Genomic DNA, 16,835 nt, shown 5'->3' with positions numbered 1-16,835 from the left:
GGCTGGCTGGTAAACAATGGGACGGAGCGGCACATGTGAGGCTGGCTGAGGGCACATTGGACGCGTCTCGGACGAAAATCGGTATGCGGGTTTTTAATCGGTATGCGGGGCAAAAATTTTGCGATAAAAGTAATCGTTATGCGGAAAAATCGCTATGCGATGCCATCGTTATGCGGGGGTCCACTGTATATATATTATATATATATATATATATTATATATATATATATTATATATATATATTATATATATATATATGTATATTATATATATATATATATTATATATATATATTATATATATATATATATTATATATATATATATATATATATATATATATATATAACCTATGATGACCTCCTGGCACTCCTTGAATCACTAAAGACACCCTTCTCCTGCATTATTCTTACCGAGACCTGGCTAAAACAGGACACAATAGATATCTACCCTCTACCAGGATACACAGCAATCCACAACTGCAGACCATACCAAGTTGGGGGTGGTATTGCAATCTATTACTCTAACCAATTATCTTGTATCAGCACCAATTGCTTTAGTGATAAATATGGAGAATACATTTTTGCTAATTTTACTGTAAAAAACCTTAAGACGCCTATAACAATCGGTGCCATTTACCGGATACCCCACACTAACATCCCAAACTTCAGTGAGAAATTAAAGGCACCAATAACAAACAGACAAATGAATAAGCACCACCTTCTCTTAGCTGGAGACTTCAATATCAACCTTGGCCTACTAGATGATCAGCCTGTAACTGATTTCATCAACAGTATGAACAACACACTTCTCATACCAACAATAACTAAACCAACCAGGCTCACTGAAACAAGTGCAACCATAATAGACCACATATGGACCAATATACTAGCCCCCCTTAAATCAGGGATAATCACAGATAGCACTACAGACCACTACCCTACCTTCCTCTTGACAAACATTAGTAAACCACCACTTGAATACAACAAAGTCTCATTTAGACTCCATGATGAGGCCTCAATAAGGAAGTTCACAGCTGACCTAGAGACTGTTGACTGGCCTACAGAATTCTCCAAGGCCAATGGTATTGACGACTGGACAGACATTTTTCTTAACAAACTACTTAGACTATACAACAAACATTGTCCTATAAAAACGAAACATGACAAACAAACGGCTTGGTTGCCCATGGCTAACCAGCACCATTCTGAAATCCATTGATAAGAAACACCAATATGAAAAGCAATATAGACAGGGCTTAATACACAAAGATATTCTTAAACACTATTCATCAGTCCTCACCAAAGTAATAAAGAAAGCCAAACAACTATACTACTCCAGTAGATTCACTGACACAAGAGGAGATATAAAAAAGACCTGGAAAACACTCTCTCAGATTCTAGGGACCCACAAACTGAAAAAAAAACAAGAATATTGTCCTAACTAAACCTAATGAAACACCACTGCAACCCACCGACACAGCTAACAAGATAAATGATTTCTTCTCAACCATAGGTTCTAATCTCGCCAATAAAATCCCACGTACCAATGCCCATGCCGGGGACTACCTAGATGGGAATTTCCCAAATTCCTTCTATCTTGCTCCAACTGAGCCCACGGAAGTCACCGAGATTATAAAGTCACTTAAAAATAACTCAGGGAATCTGTCTCATGTCCTACCATTATTGTACAAGAGAGTGGCCTATGTCCTCTCGCATACTATCTCATTGCTTTTTAACAAGTCACTAGAAGCTAGCACCTTCCCGAAACTACTCAAGACGGCAAGGGTTACACCAATACATAAAGGTGGTGACCCTACAGATTTAAAAAACTATAGGCCAATATCAAACTTACCATTGCTATCCAAAATCTTTGAGAAACTCTTGCACAGGAGACTATATTCATTTATAACGTCACAAAACATACTCAACCCCTGCCAATTTGGATTCAGGAAAAATAAAAGCACTAACGATGCAATTATAAAAATCCTAGATCTGCTTTACACAGCATTGGAAAATAAGGAATATCCACTAGGAATTTTTATTGACCTAAGAAAAGCTTTTGACACAGTAGACCACAGCATCCTACTCCACAAACTTGACCATTATGGTATAAGAGGCCATGCGCTTGCATATTTCAAATCTTACCTTACTAATAGGTATCAGTATGTCACCATTAAAGACACAGCATCAACAACACAGCCACTTGATACTGGAGTTCCGCAATGAAGTGTCCTTGGTCCCCTGCTCTTCCTCATATACATCAATGATCTTCCAAACATATCTCGACACCTGAACCCCATTCTCTTTGCTGACGACACGACTTATGTCATCTCTCACCCTAATCTTGCAACCCTCAACACCATTGTTAATGAGGAGCTGATCAAAATATCGACTTGGATGACAGCCAATAAACTTACTCTTAACGTTGACAAAACCTACTACATTATGTTTGGTAGCAGAGCAGGAGATGCGCAGATTAACATTAAGATCGACAACACTCTAATTACCAGGCATAATGAGGGCAAATTCCTAGGCCTATACCTCGACAACAACCTGAACTTCAGCACCCATATCCAACGCATAACCAAAAAAGTATCCAAAACGGTTGGGATCCTCTCCAAGATACGATACTACGTGCCACAAACTGCCCTTCTCACACTATACCATTCACTTATATATCCATACCTCACCTATGCTATCTGTGCTTGGGGTTCAACTGCAGCAACACACCTAAAGCCAATAATAACCCAACAAAAAGCCGCAGTAAGAATAATCACTAAATCCCATCCCTGGCAACACACCCCCCTACTCTTCATAGATCTAAACTTACTCCCTGTTCAGTACATCCACACTTACTACTGTGCAATCTACATCTACAGGACCTTAAATTCCAATATTAACCTTGACCTAAAACGCTTTCTTGATAGTTGTGACAGAACCCACAGGCACAACACCAGACACAAACATCTCTATGACATTCCCCGTGTCCGACTAAACCTTTACAAAAATTCAATGTATGTCAAAGGCCCTAAAATCTGGAACACCCTACCTGAAAATTCCAAAACTGCAGACACATTCATCACCTTCAAAACTACCATCAGAAAACATCTTATCTCCCTGATACACCCTGTCAACTAATAATACGAATACCACCTGGTGGTTCACACTTACACTCACTCACCCATTTGACCATAAACAGAAATATCAATCTCAATCTCAAAATAATGAATCTTAACTAGTCATAAGTTGGCCTGTGATACTCCAATACTGAAACTACGTATAGTGCCATACGTATAGTGCCAAAACAAAAGCATTCACATTGCTAAACTCACAACTAGTATTTAGTCACTTAGCCATAATACCAACTTATCTCATAATTTTGTAACATTTTAAACCTAAGATTTAATATAAGTCTGCCCGAAATGCCTAGCCATGCTAGGCGTTCTAGGGTACACTCTGTAATTATTATTTTACTACATGTAAACCACACAACCAAATTCTGTAAACTCAGCTTTGTAATCCTTATAGAGAATAAAGTTTGAATTTGAATATATTTATTCATCCTCAGAATCCGTAGAGTGCACGAATACAGATCGATCGATCAATTCCATCCATAATGTGCCATGATTTATTCGTATAATTCTAATACATTACAATGAAACTCATTACGTTAAAAGTGATTACGTTAACACCCATTACGTAAAACTCATTTTGTTAACATCCAGTATGATACCATCCATTAGTTCTAAGTTATATATGAATTTGTTATTGTATAGAATCAGCCCAGAACCTCCTGCCTGTTCAGCCTATAGCATAGTAGTGTATGTCGAGACGACATACGTAACATGACCGAGCTGTCAGCATAGTTGCTGATCCTCCCTTATATGTGTTATATAGATTAGCTGAGTATCATAATACCATCCATGTGTTTATATAGAAGATCCCTTAGGCCTGTGACTGTATGACGTCACGGGATGCAGCGAGCGAGTGAGACGAGCTGCCCCGCTCTCAGTCGGCGTTTAGACATCCATCCAGGCAGTTACATGGCAGGCTGGGCTCATCCCTTCCTTACCACAGTCTGACAATATATAGTGTTACCATCCAACAAGGTGTTTACCTTCAACCCTCGTATCTCCTACTGAACCCCACACGACAGCAGTGGTGGAGGCAGTGGTATTTAATAACATACATCTTATTAAACCATAACATATATGTATTTAGTACAATTTACGACGTTTTCATGTATTTTATGATTGTTCATGGTTCAACAAGTTAAGCAGTATTGTATTATATTTCCCTACAATATATTGGGGCACCAAACATTCGCGATTTTTCAACATTCGCGAGGCTCTTGATCCCCTAACCCTCGCGAATGTTGAGGGAGACCTGTACATGTATCAGCGAACAACAGACACATGCTTGAACACTACAAGTGCCGAGACACAACTGGTGGCATTGGAGTTATGTAGAGAAGATGATGCTCCACACTCCACGAGAAAACTTCGGTTTTCGGAACTTTTCAAATTTCAGAATTTCAGATAAAGGAATGTGGACCTATACTGTTGTATTTTTTCTTGTTTGTTTTCTGCCTGTATTATTTCATGCTTTTTCATATGTATGTGTATGATCCTTTCAGGGTAAGGGGTGCCTCGATGCCAATGAAGGGCTCTTTATCCAAGGAATTGGAGCTGCTCTGACCTTTCTTGGATCAATCCTGGTTACTTCCCATTCCCCAAATGTTGTATGACTGTTTTAATTCCTTCTTATAATAATAATAATAATAATAATAATAAAGTTATTAATAAAAATAAATATTGGGAAGTAGACTTTTAATGTTCAACTTGTTGTGTTTCTTTGAACAAGGATTACTGAACAAGTAGTTCATCATTTTAACTTTTTTTTTTTTATCCTCATGAACTACAACACAGGTTCTACAAGCCTGTGTCAACAACTGTGGCCCTGCCTTCCATTCCGAGATCGGTAAATTTCGCTTCTTGAACGAGATGATCAAATTAGTGTCGCCAAAATATCTGGGGAACCACACCCACATCATGGTGAAGACCAAGGTTGTGGAGCTTCTCTACACCTGGACCATTGACCTGAAGGCAGAGCCCAAAATTCTAGAAGCTTATAACATGTTAAAGAAACAAGGTGTGGTCAAGGTTAGTATAGTATGGTATTTAGAAGGGTGCCCTTTTGAGATTTTTTTAATACATCAGCTGTGTCCCACCTATGTAGGGTGACTAAAAAAGAAAAAGGAGAAAGGAAAATCATTCATCATCATCATTCATTCAACTGCTGTCTTACCAGAAGAGTGCTAACATCACAGTTCAAATTCAGATTTTTATTTAATTTTATGCAGTACAAAAATAATATAGTTTACACATAATAAAACAGTAAGCACAAAATAAAGGGATTGTAAATAACAAAAAAAAAAAAGGCACAATACTGTGACACTAACAATGCTCTTTTCTGTCACGTCAGAGATCATAGCCATCCTATTAACTGGTATTCTGCTAAAACTGTCTTCCCTACTTCCAACTCTAACAGTCGCCATCTAGTTGAATCCTCTCTAATACACAACTTTCCTTGTATGAATCTTAGTCCTGGCTTCGTCTCTGTAGATGCCTTCCTCTCCCACTACATTGTAAAATGCTCCAAACTTCAGAACACCCATGACTTAACCTGATTCCTCCTTTTTTCTTCTTCTCCCTCTTCCCCTTTCCTCTTTCCTTTTTTCTCCTCTGGGTTGTCTTTCTTTCTTCTGTCTCGTGTTTCTGTTCCTTCATTATTTATTTCATCACTTCCCCTTCCCCCCACCTCTGTGCATTTGCTCTCCCTCTGTGGGCACCTAGCTCCCTTGCAGTGCTCCCCTTTCTTTTTGATTGGCTCCTCCTCCTCCTCCTCCTCCTCCCTCCCTCCCTCCTCCCTCCTCCTCCCTCCCTCCTCCCTCCCTCCTCCCTCCTCCTCCTCCCTCCTCCTCCTCCCTCCTCCTCCCACCTCCTACTCCCTCCTCCTCCTCCCTCCTCCTCCTCCCTACTCCTCCCTCCTCCTCCTTCCTCCTCTTCCCTCCTCCTCCTCCCTCCTCCTCCTCCCTCCTCCTCCTCCTCCCTCCTCCCTCCTCCTCCTCCCTCCTCCTCCTCCCTCCTCCTCCTCCCTCCTCCTCCTCCCTCCTCCTTCTCCTTCCTCCTCCTCCCTCCTCCTCCTCCCTCCTCCTCCCTCCTCCTCCTCCCTCCTCCTCATCCCTCCTCCTCCTCCTCCGTCCTCCTCCTCCCTCCTCCTCCTCCTCCTTCCTCCTCCTCCTCCTCCCTCCTCCTCCTCCTCCCTCCTACTCCTCCCTCCTCCTCCTCCTCCCTCCTCCTCCTCCCTCCTCCTCCTCCTCCCTCCTCCTCCTCCCTCCTTTTCCTTCCTCCTCCTCCTCCCTCCTCCTCCTCCTCCCTCCTCCTCCTCCCTCCTCCTTCCTCCTCCTTCCTCCCACTATCATGCCTAGGCATTATGGATAGATTTAATTTTATGGCTTATAGACTACTTAATACTAATGAAATTAATCAAAGTTTAAGTTGTACATTTTTTTTATTTATAGTAGACGGTAATTTTACTTTAATTACAATAGTTTCAATAATAAATATTGAACTTATATTATGGGAATATGACATTGTGAGTTGTTGAAAGTAGTTTACAGTACGAGAATGCTACAATTGGCTGTAAGGCGGTATTGTTTTGGGTAGGTATTTATACTACAATGTGTTATTAATAATGTATGAACTTTGGGGATCTAGATTTGAAGTTTTAAGATTTAGGTAATTGGGAGATTTTTGGTAAAGTTAAATATTGAGTATTTAGTTTAAGGCGAGTAGGTCGTTTTTGAGAAGAGCCTTAAATTGGTGTTCAGACTTGGTTACTTTAGTATTTACTGGTAATGAATTCCAAATTTTGGGGCCCTTTATGTGCATATGGACACTAGATACATCAAAAAGAGATCTGTGTCTTGTGTTATGGTCGTGTGACCTGTTAAGGTTGGTGAGGAGAAGTTTGAGTGGAGGGTTTATATTTAAGTGCAGTGTTCTATGGATGTAATGGGCACATGAATAAGTGTGGATGTTCTTAACGGTGAGCAGTTTTAGACTTTTAAATATTGGTGGAGTATACTGTTGGGAGTGGGCATTTATCATTTTGACTGCTTCCTTTTGCTGGGTTATTAATGGTCTTAAGTGATTTAATGTTGTTGATCCCCATGCACAAATACCATATGTGAGATAAGAGTAGATGAGTGATTGATAAAGCGCAAGGAGAGCTGATTGTGGAACATAGTATCGTATCTTTGATAGTATGCCTACTGTTTTAGAGATTTTCTTAGAAATTTGTTGTGTGTGTCTGGAATTTGAGGCTACTGTTAAGGTGGATTCGTTTATCATTATCTTAGGTTGAACATTTGCAGCTCTGTTTCCAAACTGTATGAAATAGGTTTTGTCTGTATTGAGGGTAAGCTTATTTGGGCTGATGGATCCTCAGTTTTAACATTGGCTAGCTATAACATGGATCTGACAGGAAGAAAAACATGATGTCTTCTGTGTGGTAAAGACTTTGAACTTGGCAACATTGGAAAAAGTCCCATGTTGAACGACTTAAGTACAAGACAAAGGTAGCGCTAACTCCGAAGATAAATAAAAAACAAAGAATCCATCTAGAGATTCATGAAATTCACACCACTTTCTCAAGCTTCAGCTGTGAATTCAGGAAGTAATGGCTCTGACATAGAAGATCTGCTAATTTCTCCTCCACCTCCAGCAGAGACTCATCATGTACAAGCCAGTGCATTAGAGTCTGCCTCCACCTTCCATACAGAAACCCATGCTGTCGTGAGATCTTTTATTTGTAAGGATGAAGTTCTTGAGGCAGAAATTATCAGGGCTCTTAAAACTTTTAGGAACCACTATTCAAATCAAGTGACAAGTTATTGCAAAGGATGTTCCCAGATTCAAAAATAACTCAGCAGGTTTCATGTGGGAGAAGTAAATGTGCATATATTGTCAAATATGGCCTTGCACCATTTTTCCAGAAATTGATCTATGATTCACTCTCCAGTCCCAGATCATTCTTTACATTTTCCTTTTATGAGTCCTTCAACTTTGTGCTCCAGCAAAGACAAATAGATCTACCCATTCACTTTTGAGGTGATCAGTAACCCAAGTAATTAATTACTACATGAAGTCAGAGTTCTTGGAGCATGTTTGTGCTGTCGATCTTTTGGACAAATTTCTTGATGGGGTTTCTTTGCTCAGTGTAGCTGATATGTTTCAAGTGTCAGTAGATGGGTTATCAACTAATGAGATACTGAGCCCCTTACTCAAAAGAATACAAACAACAATGCCAGCCTACTTAATCTTGGGACCTGCAACTTTCATGTTGTTCATGGTAGCCACCTTAAGACTGGGGCTCAGGTTACTGGGTATAATAAAAATGCTTTTTTTCTGAGCCTGTATAATCCTCCTGTTATTCACCTGCAAGAAAAGACTTTTAAACCATAAAGTGTCCTATAGCTTGGTAGCACACTTAGCTCACACATGGAGTGTTGGTGGTTCAATCTCTGGTACAGGTGCAAACATTGGGCATATTTCCTTAAGATATTTGTTGTCCCTGTTTACCTAGCAGTAAGTAGGTAACCTGGGTGTTAGCCGACGGGTGTGGGTTGCATTGTGGAGACAAAATTAACCTAAGTTGCCTGAAATGCTCTGCATAACCAGGGGCTTTCTATATAGTATGTCATCGATGTCAGCTAGGTCTGTATAAAGTTGTGTAAATTCTTGCAGAAATAAAGATTATTATTTTTTTTTTTTCAACGTATCGGCCGTCTCCCACCAAGGCAGGGTGACCCAAAAGAAACTTTCACCATCATCACACATAATCACTGTCTTTGCAGAGGCACCAAGATACGACAGTTCAGATGTTACTCCAAACAGGCAATATCTCAAACCCCTCCTTTAAAGTGCAGGCCTCAAGTCTGGCCAACTGGTTTACCTGAATCCCTTCACAAAATATTGCCCTGCAGACACTCCAACACGCTTCTATCTAACACACTTGCACATGCCTGCTGTATGCCCAGGCCCCTTGCACACAAAACCTCTTTCACCTCCTCCCTCCATCCTTTTCTAGGATGACCCCTACCCCTCCTCCCCTCCACTACTGATTTATACACCCACTTCAGCTCGCTGAATAATACATTTAGTAACTCCACACTTCCTCCTAATCTCCAGACTATGAATTCTCTACATAATATTTACACCACACATTGTCTTAGACATGGCATCTTCACTGCCTCCAGCTTCCTTCTTGCTGCAGCATTTACAACCCATGTATCACACCCATATAAGGGTGTTCGTACCACAGTACTCTCATACATTCCCTTCTTTGCCTCCATGGATAACTTTCTTTGTCTCCACAGATGCACCACCCATCCTTTTTCCTTCAATTCTTTCAATGTACCACCCATCCTTTTTCTTTCAATTCTATGGTTTATCTTGTCTTTCATAAACCCAATTCACTGACAAGTCAACTCCCAAATAAGTGAACACATTCACTTCTTCCATACTCCCTCCCTCCCTCCAATGTGATATCCAATTTTTCTTTACCAAACTCGTTTGATACCCTTATCACTTTACTCTTATCTATGTTCACTTTCAACTTTCTTTCTTTACACACCCTCCCAAACTCATCCACCAACCTTTGCAGCTTCTCTTTAGAACCTCCCAAAAGCACAGCATCATCAGCAAAAAGTAACTGTGTCATCTTACATTTTGTATTTGATTCCCCATAATTTAACCCTTTGACAGTCGCAAGCCCCTTTCTGAAACTGTCATTCTTTGTTGCAAAATTTTGAAAAAAAAAAAATTTCTTATGAAATGATAGAGAATCTTTTCCCGATGGTAATGACATCAAAAGTACGAAATTTGGTCAAAAACTCAGGGAATTACGCTCCCGCAAAGTTAGTGGTCTCGGCGACAACGCATTGGTGATTTTGCCGACTTTGAGCCCTGTTTTTGGCCATTTTCGTTGTTCCAGTTGACCAAACTCATAGCTATTTCTTTAGAACTCCATTTTTTCTATCAGTTGAGTACAAGAAACTGCCCATTTACTGATTTGAACTACCCACGCAAATTAAAAAAGATGCCAATTTCAAAATAGGGTCCAGAATAAACAGTGTAGACATTCTTGGCACTAAAATAACATATCCTCTGTTCATTAGTCACGTCTCTAGGCCCCTCTTATATTACTATTGCTTTCTATTTTTATTTTTTATTCGTACAAAAAATACAAAATTTACTGTTATGCAGACTACTACATTATTGTAAAAATGGTATAAATAATATCAGTGCACTAGTGAAAGAATATTAGACTCCCCAGTTGACGTGTATTGGACATGTGGCGTGATTTGCTTACTCCTGAACATTGGTAAAAATTGAACATTTCCGCTACTTTTAGCTCAATTTCAAGGTCGTTTTCATCATGAAACTAATCAAAATCATGTCTATTTCTGTACAGTGAAACATATAAGTGAACAGTATTTAGATAAGGCTAAAGAGGTCTTTGTGGCATTTATGGATTTGGAAAAGGCGTATGACAGGGTGGATAGGGGGGCAATGTGGCAGATGTTGCAGGTGTATGGTGTAGGAGGTAGGTTACTGAAAGCAGTGAAGAGTTTTTACGAGGATAGTGAGGCTCAAGTTAGAGTATGTAGGAAAGAGGGAAATTATTTCCCAGTAAAAGTAGGCCTTAGACAAGGATGTGTGATGTCACCGTGGTTGTTTAATATATTTATAGATGGGGTTGTAAGAGAAGTAAAAGCGAGGGTCTTGGCAAGAGGCGTGGAGTTAAAAGATAAAGAATCACACATGAAGTGGGAGTTGTCACAGTTGCTCTTTGCTGATGACACTGTGCTCTTGGGAGATTCTGAAGAGAAGTTGCAGAAATTGGTGGATGAATTTGGTAGGGTGTGCAAAAGAAGAAAATTAAAAGTGAATACAGGAAAGAGTAAGGTTATGAGGATAAAAAGATTAGGTGATGAAAGATTGGATATCAGATTGGAGGGAGAGAGTATGGAGGAGGTGAATGTATTCAGATATTTGGGAGTGGACGTGTCAGCGGATGGGTCTATGAAAGATGAGGTGAATCATAGAATTGATGAGGGGGGAAAAGGGTGAGCGGTGCACTTAGGAGTCTGTGGAGACAAAGAACTTTGTCCTTGGAGGCAAAGAGGGGAATGTATGAGAGTATAGTTTTACCAACGCTCTTATATGGGTGTGAAGCATGGGTGACGAATGTTGCAGCGAGGAGAAGGCTGGAGGCAGTGGAGAAGTCATGTCTGAGGGCAATGTGTGGTGTGAATATAATGCAGAGAATTCGTAGTTTGGAAGTTAGGAGGAGGTGCAGGATTACCAAAACTGTTGTCCAGAGGGCTGAAGAAGGGTTGTTGAGGTGGTTTGGACATGTAGAGAGAATGGAGCGAAACAGAGTGACTTCAAGAGTGTATCAGTCTGTAGTGAAAGGAAGGCGGGGTAGGGGTCGGCCTAGGAAAGGTTGGAGGGAGGGGGTAAAGGAGGTTTTGTGTGCGAGGGGCTTGGACTTCCAGCAGGCATGCGTGAGCGTGTTTGATAGGAGTGAATGGAGACAAATGGTTTTTAATACTTGACGTGCTGTTGGAGTGTGAGCAAAGTAACATTTATGAAGGGGTTCAGGGAAACCGGCAGGCCGGACTTGAGTCCTGGAGATGGGAAGTACAGTGCCTGCACTCTGAAGGAGGGGTGTTAATGTTGCAGTTTAAAAACTGTAGTGTAAAGCACCCTTCTGGCAAGACAGTGATGGAGTGAATGATGGTGAAAGTTTTTCTTTTTCGGGCCACCCTGCCTTGGTGGGAATTGGCCAGTGTGATAATAAAAAAAAAAATAATTCTGTAATGTGTTTTCCATTTTATCACCTGAGACCATGAAAACGAGAATACAACAATAAATACTATACGAAAATACACCTCAAAGTCGGCGTTTTAATAAAAAACATTGGTCCTTTTTTTTTCTCATTATGCACTGCGTGCTGCAGGATTTCTTTTATGTGTTGCACACTGACCACACAGACCCATTCTCTCACATGTGGGCCTACCAGCTTTCTCTCGCTTGATTTGAAGCCGCTAGAATTTATGCATATAAATACGTCCGAAACAGTGGCGCGTAAGATGTATATATATGACCGAAACAGTCAAAGGGTTAATCCCACCCCGTCTCTCAACACTCTAGCATTTACTTCTTTTACAACCCCATCTATAAATATTTTAAACAACCATGGTGACATTACACATCCTTGTCTAAGAGGACTACTTTTACTGGAAAGTAATGTATCTCTCTCTTCCCTACACACCCTAACCTGAGCCTCATTATCCTCATGAAAACGCTTTACAGCATTTAGTAGCTTACTACCTATTCCATACACTGCCAACATCTGCCACATTGCTCCCCTAACTTAGGTCACACTACACATACATGTACAAGCATATTTATACACACACCCCTCTGGGTTTTCTGCTATTTTCTTTCTAGTTCTTGTTCTTGTTTATTTCCTCTTATCTCCATGGGGACGTGGAACAGAATTCTTCCTCCGTAAGCCATGCATGTTGTAAGAGGCGACTAAAATGCCGGGAGCAAGGGGCTTGTAACCTCTTCTCCTGTATAAATTACTAAATTTAAAAAGAGAAACTTTTGTTTTTCTTTTTGGGCCACCCTTCCTCGGTGGGATATGGCCGGTTTGATGAAAAAAAAAACATGCATGTGTAGTGTGACCTAAGTGTAAGTAGAAGTAGTTAGACGTACCTGAAATCTTTCATTTTTTTTTTTGTTATTAACACTTCGGCAATTTCCCACCAAGGCATGGTGGCCCCAAAAAGATAAACCTTCATCATTCACTCCATCACTGTCTTAACAGAGGTTCACTCACACTACCATTTTAAAACTGCAACATCAACACCCCTCCTTCAGTGTGCAGGCACTGTACTTTCCATCTCCAGGACTCAAGTCCGGCCTACTGGTTTCCCTGAATCTCTTCATAAATGCTACCTTGCTCACACTCCAACAGCACGTCAAGTGCTAAAAACCATTTGTCTCCATTCACTCCTATCTTATATGCTCACGCATGCTTGCTGGAAGTCCAAGCCCCTTGCACACCATACCTCCTTTACCCCCTGCAGCCAACCTTTCCTAAGCCGACCCCTACCCTGCCTTCCCTCCACTATAGATTTATACACTTGAAGTCAATCTATTTTGTTCCATCCTCTCTACATTTCCGAACCACCTCAACAACCGCTCCTCAGCCCTCTGGATAACAGTTTTGGCAATCCTGCACCTCCTCCTAATCTCCAAACTACGGATTCTCTGCATTATATTCACAACACACATTGCCCTCAGACATAACATCTCCACTGCTTACAGCCTTCTTGTTGCAATATTTACCACCCATGCTTCACACCCATATAAAAGTGTTGGTATAGCTACACTCGTACATTCCTCTCTTAGCTTCCATGGATAATGTTCTTCGTCACCACTGACTTCTCAGTGCACCACTCACCTTTTTCCCCTTATCATTTCTCTGATTCATCTTATCTTTCATGTTTATGAGACAAAAAAAGAAAAAAAGACACCAGCAATCCTACCATCATGTAAAACAATTACAGGCTTCCATTTTATACTCACTTGGCATGATGGTAGTACCTCCCTTGGTAGTTACTGTCTACCAACCTACTACCTAAGACTTAGTAAACTTCTTTCAACAAACCGGCCGTTTCCTCCGAGGCAGGGTGACCCAAAAAGAAAAACGAAAGTTCTCTTTTTAAATTTAGTTATTTATATAGAAGGGGCTAGCGTTTTAGTAGACTCTTTTGACACGCATGGCTTACGGAGGAAGAATTTTGTTCCACTTCCCCATGGAGATAAAAGGAAATAAGAACAAGAACTAGTTAGAAAAGAGAAGAAAACCCAGAGGGTTGTGTGTATACATATGCTTGTACATGCATGTGTAGTGTAACCTAAGTGTATGTAGAAGTAGCAAGATATACCTGAAATCTTTCATGTTTGAGACAGAAAAAAGACACCAGCAATCCTGCCGTCATGTAAAACAAATACAGGCTTCTGTTTTACACTCACTTGGCAATACTGTAGTACTCTCCTGGGCAGTTGCTATCTTCCAGCCTACTACCTAGGACTTAATAAACTTGTTTCCCTATAATTTTTACATTGTTGTTCCCCTTTCCTTTATATGAAAGAACTATACACGCTCTCTGCCAATCCCTAGGTACCTTCCCCTTTTTCGTACATTTATTGAACAGAAGTACTATCTTTGGTAGATACTCAAAATGATCCTGACTTTCCAAGTGGCATTCAGATGTTGAGAGGGGGTTTCAATATGGGCATGTTGCAGACATGTTGCTGTCCTGTAAAGGCTCAAGGATGAGGTATCAGTGTGTCTTAAAGACCAGATAAAACAAAAGGCTGATAAGATGAGGAAGAAGAGAGGGAGAACACAACTGAAAGAAAAGGTAGAATCCAGAAAACAAAGAAACAGTAAATGATGTGGCTGAGTTGTTAGAAATCTGACCAAACTCACTAAAACAGCAGCAGAGAACAAATATAAATGGATCCTATTGACAGAGGCAAATGCTTTAAGGAGGAAACCAAGGAGGAAAAAATTTGCAGAGGATTCAAAAAAAAAAAAAAAAAAAAGAATGCAGAAAAGAAAATTAAAACAAACTGGTCAGAGTATTGAAAATGTTTGTATATTTGTAACATTCATATTATTCTGCTAAGACTATTTTTTTCTGTTGGTTTTTTACCATTATTGGCTCTTTAAGTGAGATAATTGCAGTTGCTCACTGATCTCATGAATGAGTAGTAATTGATGATGATTTGCTTTCTGTTCAAATAATATTTTAAGAATTTTTTTTTTTTATTTTGTTTACTACTACTGTTTGTGTTGTGTGTGTTAGGAACCTGAAAATCCATCTGCCTATCCTCCCTGTAATGCCTATGCCCCTCATTGTGTGTGTAATCACCCCATGATTACATTTGTCAGACGTCTTTGCAAAATCAGCATGCAGTAGACCCTCATATTACACGGTAGTTATGTTGCTGAAAATGACATGTTAGATAAAACCCGTGTTATATAAACTGTGAAGCTTATGGGGAAAATAGGGTTACGTTCCTGGGACACCCCCACCCACCAAAAAAAAAAAAAAAAAACTACAGTGGAACCCCGAGTTTCGGCTGTAATTCGTTCCAGGAGCTAGGCCTAAAGTCAAAATGGCCTGAAGTCGAAGCAATATTTCTCATAAGAAATAATGTAAATCCAATTAATCTGTTCCAGACCCACAAAAATATTCACAAAAAGTACATTTTTTAATCCTTTCAGGGTCAACAGGCCCTCTCAGAGACTTGTTCTCAGGGTTGGCCAAATTTCAAAAAAAAAAAAAAATATTTTTTCTTATGAAAAGATAGAGAATTTTTTCCCGATCATAATGACACCAAAAGTATGAAATTTGATGGAAAACTTACGGAATTATGCTCTTGCGAAGTTAGCAGTCTCGGCGATGTTTACGCATCGGCGATTTTACCCACTTTGAGCCCTATTTTCAGCCAATTCCAGTGTACTTGTCAACAAAAATCATAACTATTTCGCTAGAACTCCATATTTTCTATCGAATGAGTACAAGAAACCACCCATTTACCGATTTCAACTATCCAATACAGTGGTCAGAATTTAGCAATTTTGCCAATTTCACACAAATTTCAAAAGATGCCAATTTCCGAATAGGGTCCAGAATAAACAAGAAAGACATTCCTGGCACTAAAATAACATTTCCTTTGTTCATTAGTCACGTCCCCATGCCCCTCTTACATTCGTTTGCTTTCCACTTTGAATTTTTATTCTCACAAAAAAATAGAAGATTTACTGTTATGCAGACTACTGCATTGGTGTAGAAATGGTATAAATAATATCAGCACACTTATGAAAGAATATTAGACTTGCCAGTTGATGTGTATTGGATGCATAGCATTTGTTGACTTTTGAACTTTGGTAAAAATCGAACATTTCTGCTACTTTGAGCTCAATTTCAAGGTACTTTTCTTTGTAAAACCAGTCAAAATCCTCTGAATTTCTGTAATATGTCATCCATTCTATAAAATGGGACCAGGAAAACTAGAATACAACAATAAATACCATACGAAAATACAGTGCAAAGTCGCTGTTTTAATCCAAAAACACGGTCCAATTTTTTTTTTGTTACGCACTGTGCTGCAGGATTTTTTTTTATACTGCGCACACTGACCACATAGACCCATTCTTTCATACGTAGGCCTACCAGCTTTCTCTCACAAGATTTGAGGGCGCTAGAATTTAGGCGTACTAGTATGTCAAAAACCCTGGTGGGTAAGCTGTAGTACTAGTACGTCCGAAACCCTGAAAGGGTTAAAGAATAACTATAGTTTTCCATACACAAAACAATTATAAATACTTTTAGTACTTAAATGAGTAATGAAATAGATAAACATTTAAATAAACGTTTAACCTTTAAATGGTCCAAATGTATATATACGTTTTTTCAACATCTGAAAGTACGTTAAAAAATGTAGAGCTTTTTTTTTTGTTTTACATGTGAAAACGTGTAAAAAAAACTTTTATCTACATTTTTTTTTTGTTATATTTGAAAATATGTAAAAAAAAAAGTAGATCTACTTTTGTAGCACTACGAATTTGAACGTCGATCTGTTTGGACCGTTTAAGGGTTAAAATCACATTTACAT

The 16,835-nt window shown here is 39.6% G+C and overlaps 1 protein-coding gene across 2 annotated transcripts in view; it reads left to right on the top strand.

Moving 5' to 3' along the window:
- The window catches only part of Gga (ADP-ribosylation factor-binding protein Gga), a 236,986-nt gene that overhangs the window by 38,280 nt on the left and 181,871 nt on the right, over positions 1-16,835 (top strand). For both annotated transcript variants that reach the window (XM_070093106.1, XM_070093107.1), the window contains exon 3: positions 4,929-5,162. In XM_070093106.1, coding sequence (XP_069949207.1) covers positions 4,929-5,162 — 234 coding nt within the window. The remainder of the gene's footprint in view (positions 1-4,928; positions 5,163-16,835) is intronic.

Source organism: Cherax quadricarinatus, chromosome 41 (assembly GCF_038502225.1).
Source record: "Cherax quadricarinatus isolate ZL_2023a chromosome 41, ASM3850222v1, whole genome shotgun sequence".
NCBI classification, from domain to species: domain Eukaryota; kingdom Metazoa; phylum Arthropoda; class Malacostraca; order Decapoda; family Parastacidae; genus Cherax; species Cherax quadricarinatus.
Note: the sequence above shows the minus strand (reverse complement) of the source record. Positions and strands in the feature narration are given on the sequence as shown.